Below are 16616 nucleotides of genomic sequence, written 5' to 3' on the forward strand. Positions count from 1 at the left end.
ATTTGTAACGGAAAATCTGATGATACTGAAGTTGTTACTTGTTTACAGGATGTTTTATCTGGTTCTTTTGTGGATATATCTGAAGAGGCTTGGAAACTTGCAGATGATCAGGATCTTTCCTTGCAAACCGTTAAGAAGTACATTTTAGAGGGTTCGCCTGATAAAAAGAATTTAACTGAAAATGTTATGCCTATGTTTACTGTTTTGAATGAGTTAGAATTGGAAAATGATATGATTTTCAAAGCTGGTAAGTGTGTACCTCCCTTTGCCATACAAAAAGTCATTTTAGATCTGGCACGTAAAACGCATCCTGGAATGTCTGCTATGAAACGCCTGATAAGAAATTATTTTTGGTGGCCTGGGTTAGATAGGATGATGAATCGCGTAGTTAGAGAATGTGAAGTTTGTATGGGTAATGAGAGAGTGTTAAAAATTAATGTTCCCCCCTTAAAGAGTTCAACTTGGCCCACTGAACGCTGGAAAAAAAATGCCTTTGACATCTATGGTCTATGTGTCTTCCCGGTGATTCACGCTATGCTTTGGTACTGGTTGATTACCACTCTAAGTGGCCAGAGGTCAAGTTTGTTTCTTCTGTTTCTACTAACCTAGTCATTGAATTCTTCAAGGAGGTATTTTCTAGAGAAGGTTGTCCCTCCATTCTTGTCACTGACAATGGTGTCCAGCTTACATCTTTGGATATGGAGGATTTTCTTAAACACCAGAATGTTAAACACTGCACTGTTTCAGTTTATGAACCTCATGAAAATGGTTTGGTTGAACGTTTCAACAGGGTTTTGAAGGGTTTTATATCCGATGTCATCAAGTCTGGTAGTAGCTGAAGGAATGTTTTAAGAGAAAAACTTTGGCTATACAGGATCACGCCACATTCGACAACTGAAGTTAGCCCCTTTCGCTTGCTTAAAGGGCGTGATCCAGCGTCCTCTATTTGCCCGTGGTGGTTCAAAGACAAATGTCTAAATAAATCCTTTTCAGCTGATTTGGTAAGAGATGTTGCTCAAAGAGTAGAGTGTAAGCAAGCCAAGGTAAAAGAATGGTATGATAACAAATGGAATGTTAAAATACCAAACCTGTCTGTGGGTGATTTAGTGAGGGTTAGGAAACCAGGGTTTCTTACCAAGTGCTCAGACAAGTTTGGCAAACCGATGAAAGTGATCAAAGTGTTTAGTAACAGTGTCATCACTCAGGATGGCAAGTTATGGAACATCAAACGGGCTGCCAAATGTCCGTTTGTTCAAAATGTTACAGTTCCTAAGGCACAACCAGTTCCCAATGAGGCCATTGCTTCTAGAGTTAGGACTTCGGTCCGTTCAAGGTGTCCGCCTAAGAGATTTTTTGATTATATATAATTTTACTGTATCTTGTTTAATTATTTTAATTATTTTCTTTATTTTGTTAAAGAAGGGAGGTATGTTACATCTTCTGTTCTGTATCTCCTATTTTACTACTCTATCACTTTAACTCTCTTGTATCATTCAGTTTTAGTTGTGTCCTATGTAGAACCTTCTCTGCTGCTAGGCACCAGGTGAGTTGCACTGTTCCTGGCTGCCAACCATATTTTGACTGTTGCTGTGCCGCAAACTTGGAATAAACTACTTAAAATACTACTGTGCTGTTCCAGTTTCTAACAGCTGGCCTCTACTTCAACTGTAAATTAAAACAAATGCCCCGGCGGTCTCCCTAGGGCACTTAAAATGTTTTGGTCTCCCTGTGGAATGTCTTTGTTTGCAGAAATATGATCTGCTATGTGCTCATATCTACCAGTGTCCACACAAGATCCTGTGACTCTGTACATGCCTATGAACAGTGATAGTGTGATGTAACTAGTGCTCATGTAAGCACTCAGCTCTCAAAGCCTTAACATAAGGAAAGACAAATAGATACCAACTTCCTGACCGAGTTTTACAAAGTGAAACCAGAAACCCAGGATAAATTGCGGCTTCTTCAATTAAAATGTGTGCTCTCTGCTAAATATTTATACTTTTTACCCAAAATGTGTTTCTTCATTAGCACGCATGAAAGCACTTTCAAATGTGCGAGTTCAGAATACCAGGTGGACAAAACTATCACTTTTAAAAATAACTTCTCAGTGCAGTGCTATAATGTGCCTTATTAATGTCACAGCTCATCTACACTCCGGTCTGTTCTGCCCTGTCGTCTGAATTTAGGTGAGTGGGGGCACCAAGGTGTGGATGTCGCACGCAACGTGACAGCAACAGGTTGCAACACAAGCGCTGTGGAAGGAGGGAAAGTCTCAGCCTGGCACAGCTCAGTGATGAGGAATGCTTTATTTAGCTACAGTCTGGGCTGGTGATTGCAAACAGCAGGCAGGGGGTCTAGGCTGGTGGTCACAGAGCAGCACTGTATTTTTTGTTTTTTTATTCCTGTTTGCTGCTAATTTAGTGGCAAACTTAAAAAGAATTGCCTCTCCTCCCTGCCCCCCATATAAATTACACTGGCTTCTAGAGATGGTAGTATTAATGTGCACAGCATTTGAACATCCTGTGACCCTATTTTGTGAGACTATCTAAATTAAGTCACTGCATTATTTCATATCTGCTAAATTTTGTTTCCTTCCTGTAAATGCTGCATATATCTAGGCATGTAAATCGTATGTTCCACATCGTAAAAACAAAGACACTTTTTTGAATTGTGAAGAAACGTTTTAAATTTTAGGTGATGCGCGTTATATTGTTTACAGAGCAAATATTTTCAGGGCTTGGCTGTGGCACAGGCTCTAAGATCCCAACTGGCCTCCACCCACCGCCTTTGTAGTGTTGCTTGACTTGCTCCCCATTATTTTGCTGGTTTTCCTTCTCACCACTGCCCTCCACCTCATACCGTATTGTGTGACTTGACTCACCTCCCAATGTGTTACTTGACTTGTTGCTATTCAACATGGCTAAAAGACATTGGCAGTGCCAGTAGCTCTAGGATTACCAAATCCTATTGGCTTTGACAATGCTTGTTCCAATTTCTTTTCTGCCATCCATGCCCTCAGAATATCATTTGAGAGTCATGTGTTTGAGCCTTGAGACTTAGAGGCCTCTCTCCGTTGTTAAAATGCCCAACCTTGCAGTATGCCATTCAACTCGCTCAAAAATGAACAGGAAAAGACATCCATCAGAACAGTTGTCAACTTCTTGAAGGACTGGGCCAGAGTGTCAGACAAGCATTTGCAATGCAATAGGTCTCGCATTAGGAAATTTTGAGTTATTTGTCCTGTACATGGCAAATTTGTTATTTATGTGTTATGTTTGAAAATTGTGAAATTAATAGCTTTGTCATTTACAATGGTAATCCTTTTCTTTTTTGACAATGTGACACCTATAGCATTTTTAATGCAACATGTTTTGTATTTGTGACTTAGAAGTATTGATTTTACAAATAACAATGTTTTAAAAAAAAATAATTCATACTGAGTTGGAGGGTGGAGTTGGAGTTGGAGGGTGGAGTTGGAGGGTGGAGTTGGAGGGTGGAGTTGGAGGGTGGAGTTGGAGGGTGGAGTTGGAGTTGGAGTTGGAGGGTGGAGTTGGAGGGTGGAGTTGGAGGGTGGAGTTGGAGGGTGGAGTTGGAGGGTGGAGTTGGAGGGTGGAGTTGGAGGGTGGAGTTGGAGGGTGGATTTTGAGGGTGGATTTTGAGGGTGGATTTGGATTTGGAGGGTGGATTTGGATGTGGAGGTTGGAGGGTGGAGTTGGAGGGTGGAGTTGGAGGGTGGAGTTGGAGGGTGGAGTTGGAGGGTGGAGTTGGAGGGTGGAGTTGGAGGGTGGAGTTGGAGGGTGGAGTTGGAGGGTGGAGTTGGAGGGTGGAGTTGGAGGGTGGAGTTGGAGGGTGGAGTTGGAGGGTGGAGTTGGAGGGTGGAGTTGGATTTGGAGGGTGGAGTTGGATTTAGAGGGTGGAGTTGGATTTAGAGGGTGGAGTTGGATTTAGAGGGTGGAGTGGATTTGGAGGATGGATTTGGTGGGTGGAGTTAGAGGGTGGATTTGGAGGGTGGAGTTGGAGTCTGGATTTGGAGTCTGGATTTGGAGTCTGGATTTGGAGTCTGGATTTGGAGGGTGGAGTTAGAGGGTGGAGTTGGAGGGTGGAGTTAGAGGGTGGAGTTAGAGGGTGGAGTTAGAGGGTGGAGTTGGAAGGTGGATTTGGAGTTGGAGGGTGGAGTTGGATTTGGAGGGTGGAGTTAGAGGGTGGATTTGGAGGGTGGAGTTGGAGTCTGGATTTGGAGTCTGGATTTGGAGTCTGGATTTGGAGTCTGGAGTTAGAGGGTGGAGTTAGAGGGTGGAGTTAGAGGGTGGAGTTAGAGGGTGGAGTTAGAGGGTGGAGTTAGAGGGTGGAGTTAGAGGGTGGAGTTAGAGGGTGGATTTGGAGTTGGAGGGTGGAGTTAGAGGGTGGAGTTGGAAGGTGGATTTGGAGTTGGAGGGTGGAGTTGGATTTGGAGGGTGGAGTTGGAGGGTGGATTTGGAGGGTGGATTTGAAGGGTGGAGTGTGGAGTTGGAGGGTGGATTAGGAGGGTGGAGTTGTAGGGTGGTGTTGGAGGGTAGTTTTGGAGTTGGAGGGTGGAGTTGGATCGAGTGGTGGGTGTATCGAGCGGTGGACGGATCGAGTGGTGGCGGATCGAGTGGTGGCGCTAGAGTGTGTGCGCTAGAGTGTGTGCACTAGAGTGGTGGTGCATAGAGTGGTGGATAGGGTGGTGGCGGATAGAGTGGTAGAATGTTGGTGGTAGAAGGATGTACTGTGTGTGTGAGAGAGAGAGTGTGTGTGTGAGAGAGAGAGTGTGTGTGTGTGTGTGAGTGACAGAGAGAGTGTGTGTGTGTGAGAGAGTGTATAAGAAAGTGTGTATGTAAGAGTTGTACATACATTACTGCGTGTGTGCACACTTAAAAAAAAGTACTCTTTCTACTCCTTTCTAAGCGTAATCACTTTTATTATTTTACTGGACTAATTCGATATGATGATATCTAGTAAAAAAGGCTGCTTATGGGCAAGTAGGCCACAGCTGGGAGGATGCATTGGTTAGAATGGACAGTCCTTTTTTCGCTTAATTACAGTCCTTTTTAGAAGCAAAAGGCACCTATCAATTATCTCTCAGTTACTCTGATATGCAGTGGTGCTCAAGTGAAAGTTAGAAAATGTGCCTCTTTTCGAATTTTTAATTTAGAAAAGTAAGCAGATCCAACGTAACAAAAGTGTATGCCTATGAAACCAAGTTTTATGAAAGAGGGGTATTTTTGTAGACAGTTGTCAATGAAAAAGCAAACTTTGTTGGCTGAGACAGTGAGCATCGGCATGACAGAAGGAGTAGTTTAGGGCTGAAGAAATCTGAGGGAAGTTGATTTGTATATCAGAATAAACAACACACACATACACAGCCCGTCACTCAGGCTCATGCTGAAATGCGCCGTGTGGCATAAGTGTTGGACCTAAGCTTAACCTCTGACAGGAGAGCCCCTCTTGATCTGGTCACTCACTCGGTGCAGATGGGGGCTGAATTATTTTTGTGCCAGGGCTGTTTTAAGTTCCCAGTCCGGCTCTGGAGGAGGTACTGTACTTCTGTGGTGTGGAGGACTTACATGCTGCAATGTTCTGGGTATGGAAATCCATTCTCTAATTTCATCTATACAGGTGGTTCAGTCCTCAAAGAGTGGGTACAAGAAAAGGTAGATCGGCCCTTGATTAGCGTGGATGTACTCCTTTCCATAGTGAGCTCACGCCCTTATCTGAGTACCTAGATTCTGACGAGCGCAAGCTCAGCCGTGAATCTAGGGACACATCGAAATAGTAGGTACCGTGGTTCTTGGGGACAAAGGAACACGGCTGCCAAAGATAGCAGACGCTGCCAAGACGCAGAAAGGGGGGTTTGCTTTTGACAGGTGCGTGTCACTTAGGACCCCTTTCGTTTCCCTCTTCTGTTCTTCCGAAGTATTTATCACCCAATGCTTGAAACGCACAAATAGTCGCCCGGGTACTCACCATCCCAGAGCACCTGTCTGCTAATGACGTGCGGACAACTCTCCCGCTGAAAGTGCTGCACCCCTGCTTATAAGTGCGCGTGCCCCCCTCTCAAATGAAAGAAATGCAGTTACCTAAATTCACCTATTCATTTAAAGCACTGCAATTAACGAAAACACGCCGCTCAGACCAATTATACCGGAAGAGCTAATTTACATATGTAGGAAAGCGTCACTTTTTCACAGGGAAGATTTCGATGAAACTCGAACTGTTTCAATATTTATTCATCTGTCTCTCGGTGAAAAAGATAGGCTAATTGGTGTCTCGTTGGTAGAACAAACAGGGTAGCATTCGGCCTGTCATGAAGACAAGGACTAGATATTTGATGTATGCGTGTGGCTGTGTATGTGCGCATGCGTGAGTGTGGCTGTGTGAGTGTGTTTGCGCATGGGAATATGAGGCACGAGATGGGCACGGCGCCGCGCGCGCCCACGAGGTGAAATCTGCGCTCGTGGCCCTATAGTGTCTACATTCCCAGATACGGGCAGCAATAGGTCTCGAGCAGACTCTGTCCAACCTAAAAAAGGAAGTTTTATATCTAAGGCATTGGCAAAGCCAGTAAGTCTGCCAGTCATTAGTAATGATGCAAAAATTATATAAAATAATATATGAATGGTCTAAAGTGGAGGCACTCGGCTAAAAACAGACCTAATGGCTCTGTCAGTGCTTGTTTTGAATGGAAAGATTTGGCTGAAATGAGGGTCCCCAAGTTGTGTGTTGATCACTGGGACAAACTATTATCTATTAGGTGCTGATTCAAGTGTTACATATTTGGTGAACGTTAATAACTCTGTGCTCTCCCTCGCCTAAGACCTCATCTCGGGAGTACTGCTCCCCTTCTTAATTTAATTGTGAGGGATTACATTTGGTCATGATAACCGGTCTTTTTCAGCACTTCTAGTCTAAAAACTGCCAACAAAGTACCATCTAGAAAGAAGCAATGATATTATACTATTATGATTACTATACTTCAAGTGGGTGCTTCTGACATGGAGGTGATATCAAAAGTATGTTGTGCATCATGATTGGATGCATTGCTACTGCTCTGATTGGCTGGGTGTCTACTGTGGCTCATTTATACGGCTTTGGTATCTGCTGTGAATGGATGATTTCTGAGTTCTGATCTCTGCGCTTCTCTGTTTTACAGCTGAGATCACTTTGGATCCTGACACTGCAAACCCCTGGCTTATCATCTCTGAGACTGGAAGGAGCGTGAGGCTTGGCGTCAGACCACAGGACCAGCTTGACACACCACAGAGATTTAATCCTGGTATCAGTGTCTTGGGAAGAGAAAGGCTGAGTTCAGGGAAACATTACTGGGAGGTGGAGGTGGGGGACAAGACGGGCTGGGACCTGGGGGTGTGTGATGAGTCTGTTAGCAGGAATGGGGTGATCACACTATGTCCTAAGAATGGTTACTGGACAGTGTGGCTCAGAGATGGTAAATACAAGGCTCTCACCTCCCCCTCTGCCGCCTTGTTTCCCCGTCTACCTCTAAAGGTCGTGGGTCTCTTTCTGGACTATGAGGCAGGCAGACTCTCAGTGTACAATGCACAGGACAAAACTCGGCTCTTCACTTTCTCTGGGACCTCCTTCCCCCGCACCTTGCGACCCTTCTTCAATCCAGGACTGAAAGATGGAGGGAAAAATGCAGGAGTGCTGCGGATCCTGTCGGTAGGACGAGAGTGAGACTGAATGTTAGCAGTGCCAGGTAAAAGTGTGTAGTGGCACTGCAGTTCTTCATTGTATACATGTGTGGTGGTTTATTTGTGTTTTTTCGCCTCAGGGGCTCTCTGTTAGTTTCTAACCTATTTTTCGGGTGGCATGATCGCAGACCTTTCTTTTGACAGAATCCAGAATGCCTGTTTACTGGCCTCATATGGGCTCAATAGTATTGGTTCTTTGTTTTCTATTATAATTGTCCAATAAATGAGAAACACAAAAAAATTGATCAGTATACTACAACACCTTGAATAACCACAATGCTCATGTAAGTTCATTTATACGATACTCTGCTTAAACTATTGAAAGTTCTACGTCCGCCTTAAAAAGCAAGATCTACCACATTTTCATAAAAGGTAACCTACTCAGAGCTGACCTGCCCAAAGTGACAAACCAGGTCATAGAACTGAGGCAACTGTCGGGCATTTAAAGATTGATGATCTGGAATTATGGAAAACAGTCAAAACACTACTATCCGTTCAAAAAATGCAGAAGATGCAGAAGGCAGATCAAGAAAAAATATCAGATTTCTGGGATGTGTGGAACAAGCGGAAGAACATGTCATGGCTGTTGCAGGAAAAGTGGATTTTTAGATCTCTAAAAGCTGAAGGTTGTGCCTTTTTTTCTATGGAAATGGCCTACACCGGTTTGATGCCTCCACCGATTCTGGGAACCGTTCTGAGAGCCACAGTAGTAGGACTATTTAACTACAGAGACATTTAGTTGCCATACATCAGAAAATCAGGAGCTGACCGAGCGATCACAAGCTTCTCTAAACACATGCAGACAGTACGAAAATAATTTGCGAGGGTGGACCTGACAGACATAGTTAAGCAGTTATTGAATCTCATTGGATAGCTCATAACTTGGTGAAATGTTCAAAAAGATGTCGAGACAACTGCAAAAGTCATAGGCTACCCTGACTCTGGAGAGCAGTGGCGATCTCCCTGAATATTGGTCAGAGTTGTCGTCTTGTTGGGGCAGAGAAAACATGAGTTGTGAAGCTGACAGATTGACTGACCGTTACAAAGAGTGGAGATGCACTGGCAGATGTGCAGACTACTGCAATTATGAACAGAGAGCTGAGTAACATCATATGAGACTGATAGAGCGTAAGCTCACCTGCTCAACATACTTACCTGGGCCCATAAAACTATATATAAATTAAACAGGTAAACCTACACTCAATCAATTTTGATTTTACCATTCGGGATCTATACCATTTGTCTTACCAATCCAAGTCACCGATACCTATAGTCCTAAAGGATCAAGGGAGTTAGCAAGAGAATAGGTAGTATAATAACATTTAGCATTTCATAAAAACCACAAACTCAGGAAAGGTTTAAGTTCTTTTATCTATGGAAATCTTAAAATGTTTTGAAACCATGAAATCAATAAATTCTTGTTCTATTTAGAATGATTGAAGATGAAACAAATGTATGCAATATTTTGGAAAGAGATATCATTAAGCATTTAGACAAAAGGGTGGGTAGAAAAAGGGAAAACAGTACAATGACAAACCCACACTTTATAGTTACCTAGAATGGTGTGGAAACCAACCCTGGCCTTAGACTGAATCAAAGGATAAGAATCCCAAAGTGCAGGTGCCAGCGAGAAAGAACAGGTGCAGATCAGAATCAGGACAGGTTACGGACCCAATTGGATCAGGACAGGACCACCACAGGCTAAGAACGGCACCCACAGCTAAAGTGCAACACCAGCGTCATACCCCTCTCTGCAGCTAACAGCCGAACCCTGATTGAGTCATCGAACTCTGCTCCAGAACACCGATTGGGTATTCCAACTCGTCTGACAGAGTGCTCTGCCAGCAACTCTGCTCTCGATCACCTATTGGGTGCGTTGGGTCAGTGACAGGTCAGCTATTCGGACAAGTCGCACAATCTAACTAGCTAAACCTACCCTAGTTATACTATTTTCCAGATCAGTGTACCACCCCCAAATGTTGCAAATGTGTGAATCTCACAATTTTATTGGACAAAGGACAAGGACTAGTCATCACACCATATTGATATGAGGTAACTTGTCCATCATATATTTAATGTTCCCTCCCATAATTGTATCTTCCAATGTACTTTTTGTTCCGCCCGGTAGTAAATGTAACAATAAGACATTTAAACAATTTGTTCAATTCAGCTTCCTCTGGGTGGGTGAGGAGTTCACTCTTCTCATAGTTCTTTCCATCCATGTCAGATTTGGCATTGTTTCAATGCCACAGCTTCAGTGGCTCTGGGTTTCTTTCGCACAGGTGCAGTATCTCCCATGATGGAGTTCAGAGGTACATTTAGGCCCAAATACGATACATGCAAGAATCGAAAAGAAACAGTTTTAGAGATACAGAATAAAATGAATGCACGGTATACCACTTCTTTCTACTCTATTCCCTTTTTCTTTTATTTTAACTATTGCATTAAAGATTAGGCAAAACAAACAGCTTAGCAAAGCAGCGATGCAGGCTTCTTGCATGTTAGGACACAGAACAGCCATCTTAGTTCTAGTGCGCAGAAGCAAATGTTTCCCACCAAGCGAAGTAGCACATCATGTCACGTGAGTGTGACAGACGCATGCGCAGTAGAAAATCCTGTGTAGCAGCCGCCATTTTAATGCAAGCAGATTATAGTTAGTAAATGCACATTGTCGTGCTTCCCCTTGATACCTAAAATGTCGTGTAATGCAATATTAATATAACAAAACATGTTAGTTAGTACATTAATATTATTTTCGAGAGGGTTGAATACAAGCAAGTCACTTTACGTGTACAACCTTGCTCCATCAAGACCACAAGGGAACTGGAACTGATCACTGCATCCAGACAGTGAGCTGTAAGACATGCAAGCTAAATACTGTGGTAATTGAGAGGGGAAAGAGAACTGGTATCGTCACGTCCTATGAGCTTACACTTTGGAGACGAGAAAAGGCTACACCAGCCAATCGTGATGTGCCATACATAATAATGACAGGTAGCCTTTTTGAACAACTCCACTGGACTATTTGTGTTATTTCTATAGCATGAATCTCGCCATACCATAGCGGAGCACTGTACAGCTGGGGAGATTGTACCTGTGGTTTTGACTACCGATGGCTGATTTGGGCTGTGTAGAGGGTCCTCTGGGTGCCTATGAACTTCACCTACAACACACAGAAGATACAGAGATTTTTTTCACAAAAATATTTCAGATAATTGAAGACATAGCTATAGGATTCAGAGCTGAGTGAGTAATATGGGGAGACTGGAAGTAACCACATTGTTGCTACTACTGAGTGGCAGTGACCAAGTGGATGGACAATTATCGATAGGGTGGCTACCTGGTGGAGATAAACGAGGAGGGTTGGTCACTGCAGTTTGTGGACAAATAGTACAATATGGGACATCAATGTACAAATATACACCACAGGATAGAGATAGGAGATGGATAGGCGTGCAGTGGAGGTAGAGGAAGGACATGATCCATGAGGACAAGGTGGTCGATGTCATTAGGATAGTCAGTTGGTACTTGATGGGGGGGCTTCATAACTAAACCAATTGGAATAGAGTGCTTTTGTACCAGAGACAGCATGAAATATATATGTCAGTGTTCGAGACATGTGGGCTGCTGAATTCATATCTGTGCATAGATCGCCGCCTAGTGTTGGGTCCGGATGATTGCACATTGTTGTCCTGGAAGAGTCTTCGAAGTATCACGAGATAGGTGGCTCCTCCCTCGGAGTACAGTGCGCATGGGCATCCTCTCCATCCTCAGATTGTTTTTTTCCGCCATTGGGTTCGGATGTACTTTCCAGCACTCCAAGTTCGGAATCAACAAAAACTTTTCTAAAGGCCAAAAGGCCTTCGGATCCGTCGGTATTGTTAAGCGCTCGGTACCGATACACTTCTTCAACATCTGTTGCACTCCGGTCGTCGAATCGGGCCGTTAGGCTTTCTCGACGCCACGTGGACCGACCGTCGATGGAACGAAGTCCATTCAAATACTGCCCGCAGTGCAACTCAAAGTTCCCGCACACAGATAAGCATCCAGTGTGCAACATATGTCTATCTCCAGATCACAATGAAGATAGTTGCCTAGCCTGTGCCCAGTTTCGGTAAAAAAAGACGATCCGGAATCGACGGGCGGCGAGGCAAGAAATGCAGAGGTCGGCACCAGAGCCCGAGAATATCTTCAACAATGAGGACGACCTAGTTAACGCCGAAGACTGGGATCAAGACGAAGAACAATACTCAGAGCATGACTCCGAATATTACCTCTAAGAGGGAGAACAAATCGTCGATCTCGAGGAATACGATCACGACATCGTAGCTGTCGAAGACGACTCCAATGACGACGAGGGGCGAACCGTGAGTACACCGCCCCATATAGACACTACACCGATATCAGAGACTCAGGTCGAGGCATCGCCAGCAGGCCTTAGCCAAGATCAACATACTGGTTCTATAGCCCCGCCATACCGCCCGGCTAAGAACATACAAAAAGAGCCTTCTGAGACACGACATACGACACAGGTTCCATCAAAACCGAAAATCGTCGACAATACTGTCTTCGGACCGAACGTTGTCGAACCGAAGGTGATTAAGCCGAAGGGCGCCTACCCGAAGGCCACAATTCCAATACAACCTTCAAAGCCAAAGACCGTCGAGTCGACCTCGAAGACAAAAGCCGTCGAGTCGACCTCGAAGCCAAAAGCCATCGAGTCAACCTCGAGGCCAAAGCACGTCGAATCGACCCCCAAACAAAAGCACGTCGACTCGACCTCCAAGACAAAGCACGTCGAATCGAGCAAATCTGGCTCAACTATCGACAAAGGGAAAAAAACGGTCGACGACAGCAAAAGGCCTACGCCCAAGACAAACGTAGAACCGAAAGTGAAACCTAAGGTGGACCAAACCAAATCGGTTGAGCCGAAGCCCATCGATCCAAAGAGGGGCATCGAGCCAAAGCCGCAGACTCTGAAAACACCTATACCACCTAAAGACGCTGCCGAACCGACGAAACCGCTCGGTCCGAGGAAGGTGGTGAAGCCTGTAAAAGACGTCCAACCGACAAAACCGGTCGAAAAACCTAAAAAAACGATCCAACCACCAAAAGCGGTCGCACCCATTAAAGGCATTGAACCGAAAAAGGTCAAACCAAAACCTACGGCACCAAGGCCAAAAACTGTGGAAGAAGAGATTATCCCTCCAGACCCCTCCACAGAAGACCAATCAAAACTATATATTGACCCAAAAACTGGGAAAGTGACTGTTTACACAAAAAAGAAAAGACCTCTGCCTACTGAAGACTTTTCTAGAATTCCACTCAAGAAAAAGAGAGTCTGTGCTACCTCTCCTATACTTTTTGAACCTATCTCTCTGGCTATGCCTACTACTCCATATGCCCCAGACTCACCTGCACGCTCTGACTACAACCCAGATGAAGATCAGGATGCAGATGTGGGGTTTGGTTATCCACAAAACTCATATGGAGACCCCAACTCACAGCCATGGGGCAGGGGAGGTGAACCAGACACTGACGGGACTCTGCCCATTACAGACCCTACAGTATACCCAACTAAGCCATCACCCACAGAAGATACAGTGGCTTTTAACTCTCTAATAGATAGAGCAGCAAGCTACCATAATGTAGATATGCATTCTGATGCTATTGAAGAAGACTTTTTATTTGATACATTAACAACATCGGAAAGAAATGTCAAAACACTCCCCATGTTGAAGGGCGTCTTAAAGCACGCAAATGACATTTTTAAGGACACTGCTAGGGCATGTGTCATAAACCCTAGAATTGAAAAGAAATATAGGGCTGCACCTATAGACCCTACATACATTAAGGGACAACTACCTCTAGACTCCTTAGTTGTATCCAACGCACGAAAACGTGCAAATTCACAGACTACTGGGGAGGCTCCTCCTCCTGACAAGGAGTCAAAAATTTTAGAGGCATCAGGCAAGAGAGTAGCAGCTCAGGCAGCAAACTCATGGAGAATAGCCAATACACAGGCCTTGCTGGCCAAATATGACAGGGCCCACTATGATAGTTTAGAGGAACTTCTCCAACACTTACCTGAGCCTTACAAGAATCAGGCAGATGTACTTATACAGGAGGGAAAGCTCATCACAAATGCCTCCATTAAATGTGCTCTAGACGCGGCAGACACAGCTGCCAGATCTATCAACACAAGCGTACTGCTTAGACGACACGCATGGCTTCGCATATCAGGCTTTAAGAATGAAGTCCAATCCACTATTCTTAATCAGCCCATAAACCCAGATTTTTTGTTTGGTCCAGCAGTTGACTCAATTCTGGACAAGATGAAAAAGGACGCTGAAACGGCGAAGTCCATGGGAGCCCTTCAGTCCCAACAACACAGAGGCTCCTATCGTCGCTCCAATTATAGAGGAGGAGCGCGAAGTAATACATCACAGCAATCCTCCACCTACAAAAGTAACACGCAATCCACATACAACAAGAACTCAAACAGGGGTGGATACAGAGGAAATAATACCAAGGGAAGAGGTCGTGGGGGCAATGCAAATAGATCCTCCACTAACACCAAACAGTGACTTCTTGGCACTACCCCCAGACCATATAACACCGGTCGGGGGAAGACTACAACAATTTCTGCCAGTCTGGTTAAATATCACTACAGACAAGTGGGTCAGGCAAATTATCCAACATGGCTATTGCCTCAAACTCCCCTCAACACCACCCAACATACCATCTGTGCACCGTCCAATGTCACAGGAACATATAACGCTACTACAGCAAGAGGTCATCAGTATGCTGCAAAAGGGGGCCATAGAACCAGTCCCACTCCAACATCAAGGAACAGGAGTATACTCCCTATACTTCCTTATTCCAAAGAAGGACGGTTCTCTCAGACCAATATTGGACCTCAGGCCCCTCAACCTGTACATTTTGTCAGAGCACTTTCACATGCTCACTCTCCAACAAGTCTTACCATTGCTTCGCCAGGGAGACTTCCTAGCAACTCTAGACCTCAAGGACGCATACTTTCATATACCAATACACCCTTCTCACAGAAAGTATCTAAGGTTTACCATTCAAGGACAGCACTACCAGTTCAAAGTCCTACCATTTGGTGTCACAACAGCTCCACGAGTGTTCACCAAATGCCTAGCGACAGTGGCGGCACATCTCAGGAGACAACACATCCATGTGTACCCATATCTGGACGATTGGCTAAAACACGCGCCATCAGCCCAGCAATGTGCCAACCACATGTCAAAGACCATCCATCTCCTGCACAGTTTAGGCTTCTTGCTAAACTATCCAAAGTCGCACCTGCAACCCTCCCACGTCCAACAGTACCTGGGAGCAACAATAGATACACTAGCAGCAAAAGCATATCCCAACGCAGCACGGATCAACGGAATGAAAACGTTGATCCAAAGGTTCAGACCTCAATACTCATTACCAGCTCGAGTGTTTATGCAACTAATAGGCATGATGGCCTCGTGCATATTCATAGTCCCTCATGCCAGGCTACACATGCAGCCGCTCCAAGAATGCCTAGCAAGGCAGTGGAACCAGGCTCAGGGGCGATTACAGGACCTAGTGTTGGTGACCAGTCGGGCATACAACTCTCTGCATTGGTGGAATCCACAAAACCTTTGCAAAGGACGACTGTTTCAAGAGCCTGTCCCACAAATAGTGTTAACCGCGGACGCATCCCTGCTAGGATGGGCAGCCCATGTCCTAAATTACACACTCTGGACTGTACAACAAAAGAGAATGCACATCAACCTTCTGGAGTTGATGGCGACCTTTCTAGCCCTAAAAGCGTTCAAGACACACTTATGCAACAAAGCTGTGTTGATCCGGACGGACAACATGACAACTATGTATTACATTCCAAAACAGGGAGGAACGCACTCACCACAGCTATCACATCTAGCTCAAACAATGTGGATATGGGCCATTCAGAGGAACATGTTTCTCATGGCAGAGCACCTCCCGGGCAAGGACAATCAAGTAGCCGACCTGCTCAGCAGGCACAGCCAACAGATGCACAAATGGGAAATTCACCCCAAAGTGCTCCAACCATTCTTCCGGAAGTGGGGACACCCGGAGATAGATCTCTTTGCCACAAGCGAAAACGCAAAATGCCAGTACTTTGCCGCCTGGTTCCCACATCCGCAGTCGCAGGGCAATGCGATATGGATGAACTCGTCAGGCAAATTTGCGTATGCTTTTCCCCCAGCTCCATTAATACCGCTAGTGGCACGCAAAATGCGCCAACATTCGCTGACGCTGATCCTAGTTGCTCCCACATGGGCAAGGCAACCATGGTACACAACGTTCCTAGAACTGTCAGTGGTGCCTCATCAAAGACTGCAACTCACACCCAATCCGAGCCATGGAGAAATCCAACACCCAGACCCGCAACAGCTGAACCTGGCGATCTGGCTCCTGAAATCCTAGAGTTTGGATACCTAAACTTGCCCCCAGACTGCATGAATATTATCAAAGACGCAAGAAAACCCACTACCAGAGCATGTTATGCAGCTAAGTGGAAACGTTTCGTCATTTACTGTAGTAACAACGATATAAACCCACTTGATGCTTCTACTCAAAACATCATTTGCTATTTCTTGCACCTACAACGTTGCAATTTAGCCTACTCATCCATCAGGATACATTTAGCTGCGTTAGCAGCATATCTTCAAAACAGGCAACACCTTTCACTATTTAGGGTGCCAGCAATTAAAGCGTTTATGGATGGACTTAAACACGTAATTCCTCCAAGACACCCACCTTCACCAGTCTGGAATCTAAACATTGTTTTAACCAGACTTATGGGACCACCTTTTGAACCACTACACTCATGCGAACTACAAT

At 44.9% G+C, this 16616-nt stretch overlaps 1 protein-coding gene across 1 annotated transcript in view; it reads left to right on the top strand.

Annotated features, from left to right (window-relative positions):
• LOC144756213 (E3 ubiquitin-protein ligase TRIM39-like) overlaps window positions 1–8002 on the top strand; it is a 173202-nt gene extending 165200 nt beyond the window's left edge. The window contains exon 9 of the mRNA XM_078645825.1: window positions 7172–8002. Coding sequence (XP_078501951.1) covers window positions 7172–7713 — 542 coding nt within the window. The 3' untranslated portion in view covers window positions 7714–8002. The remainder of the gene's footprint in view (window positions 1–7171) is intronic.
• Window positions 8003–16616: the final 8614 nt, after the last annotated feature.

This window comes from Lissotriton helveticus, chromosome 5_1 (genome assembly GCF_964261635.1).
Source record: "Lissotriton helveticus chromosome 5_1, aLisHel1.1, whole genome shotgun sequence".
In the NCBI taxonomy this organism is placed as follows: domain Eukaryota; kingdom Metazoa; phylum Chordata; class Amphibia; order Caudata; family Salamandridae; genus Lissotriton; species Lissotriton helveticus.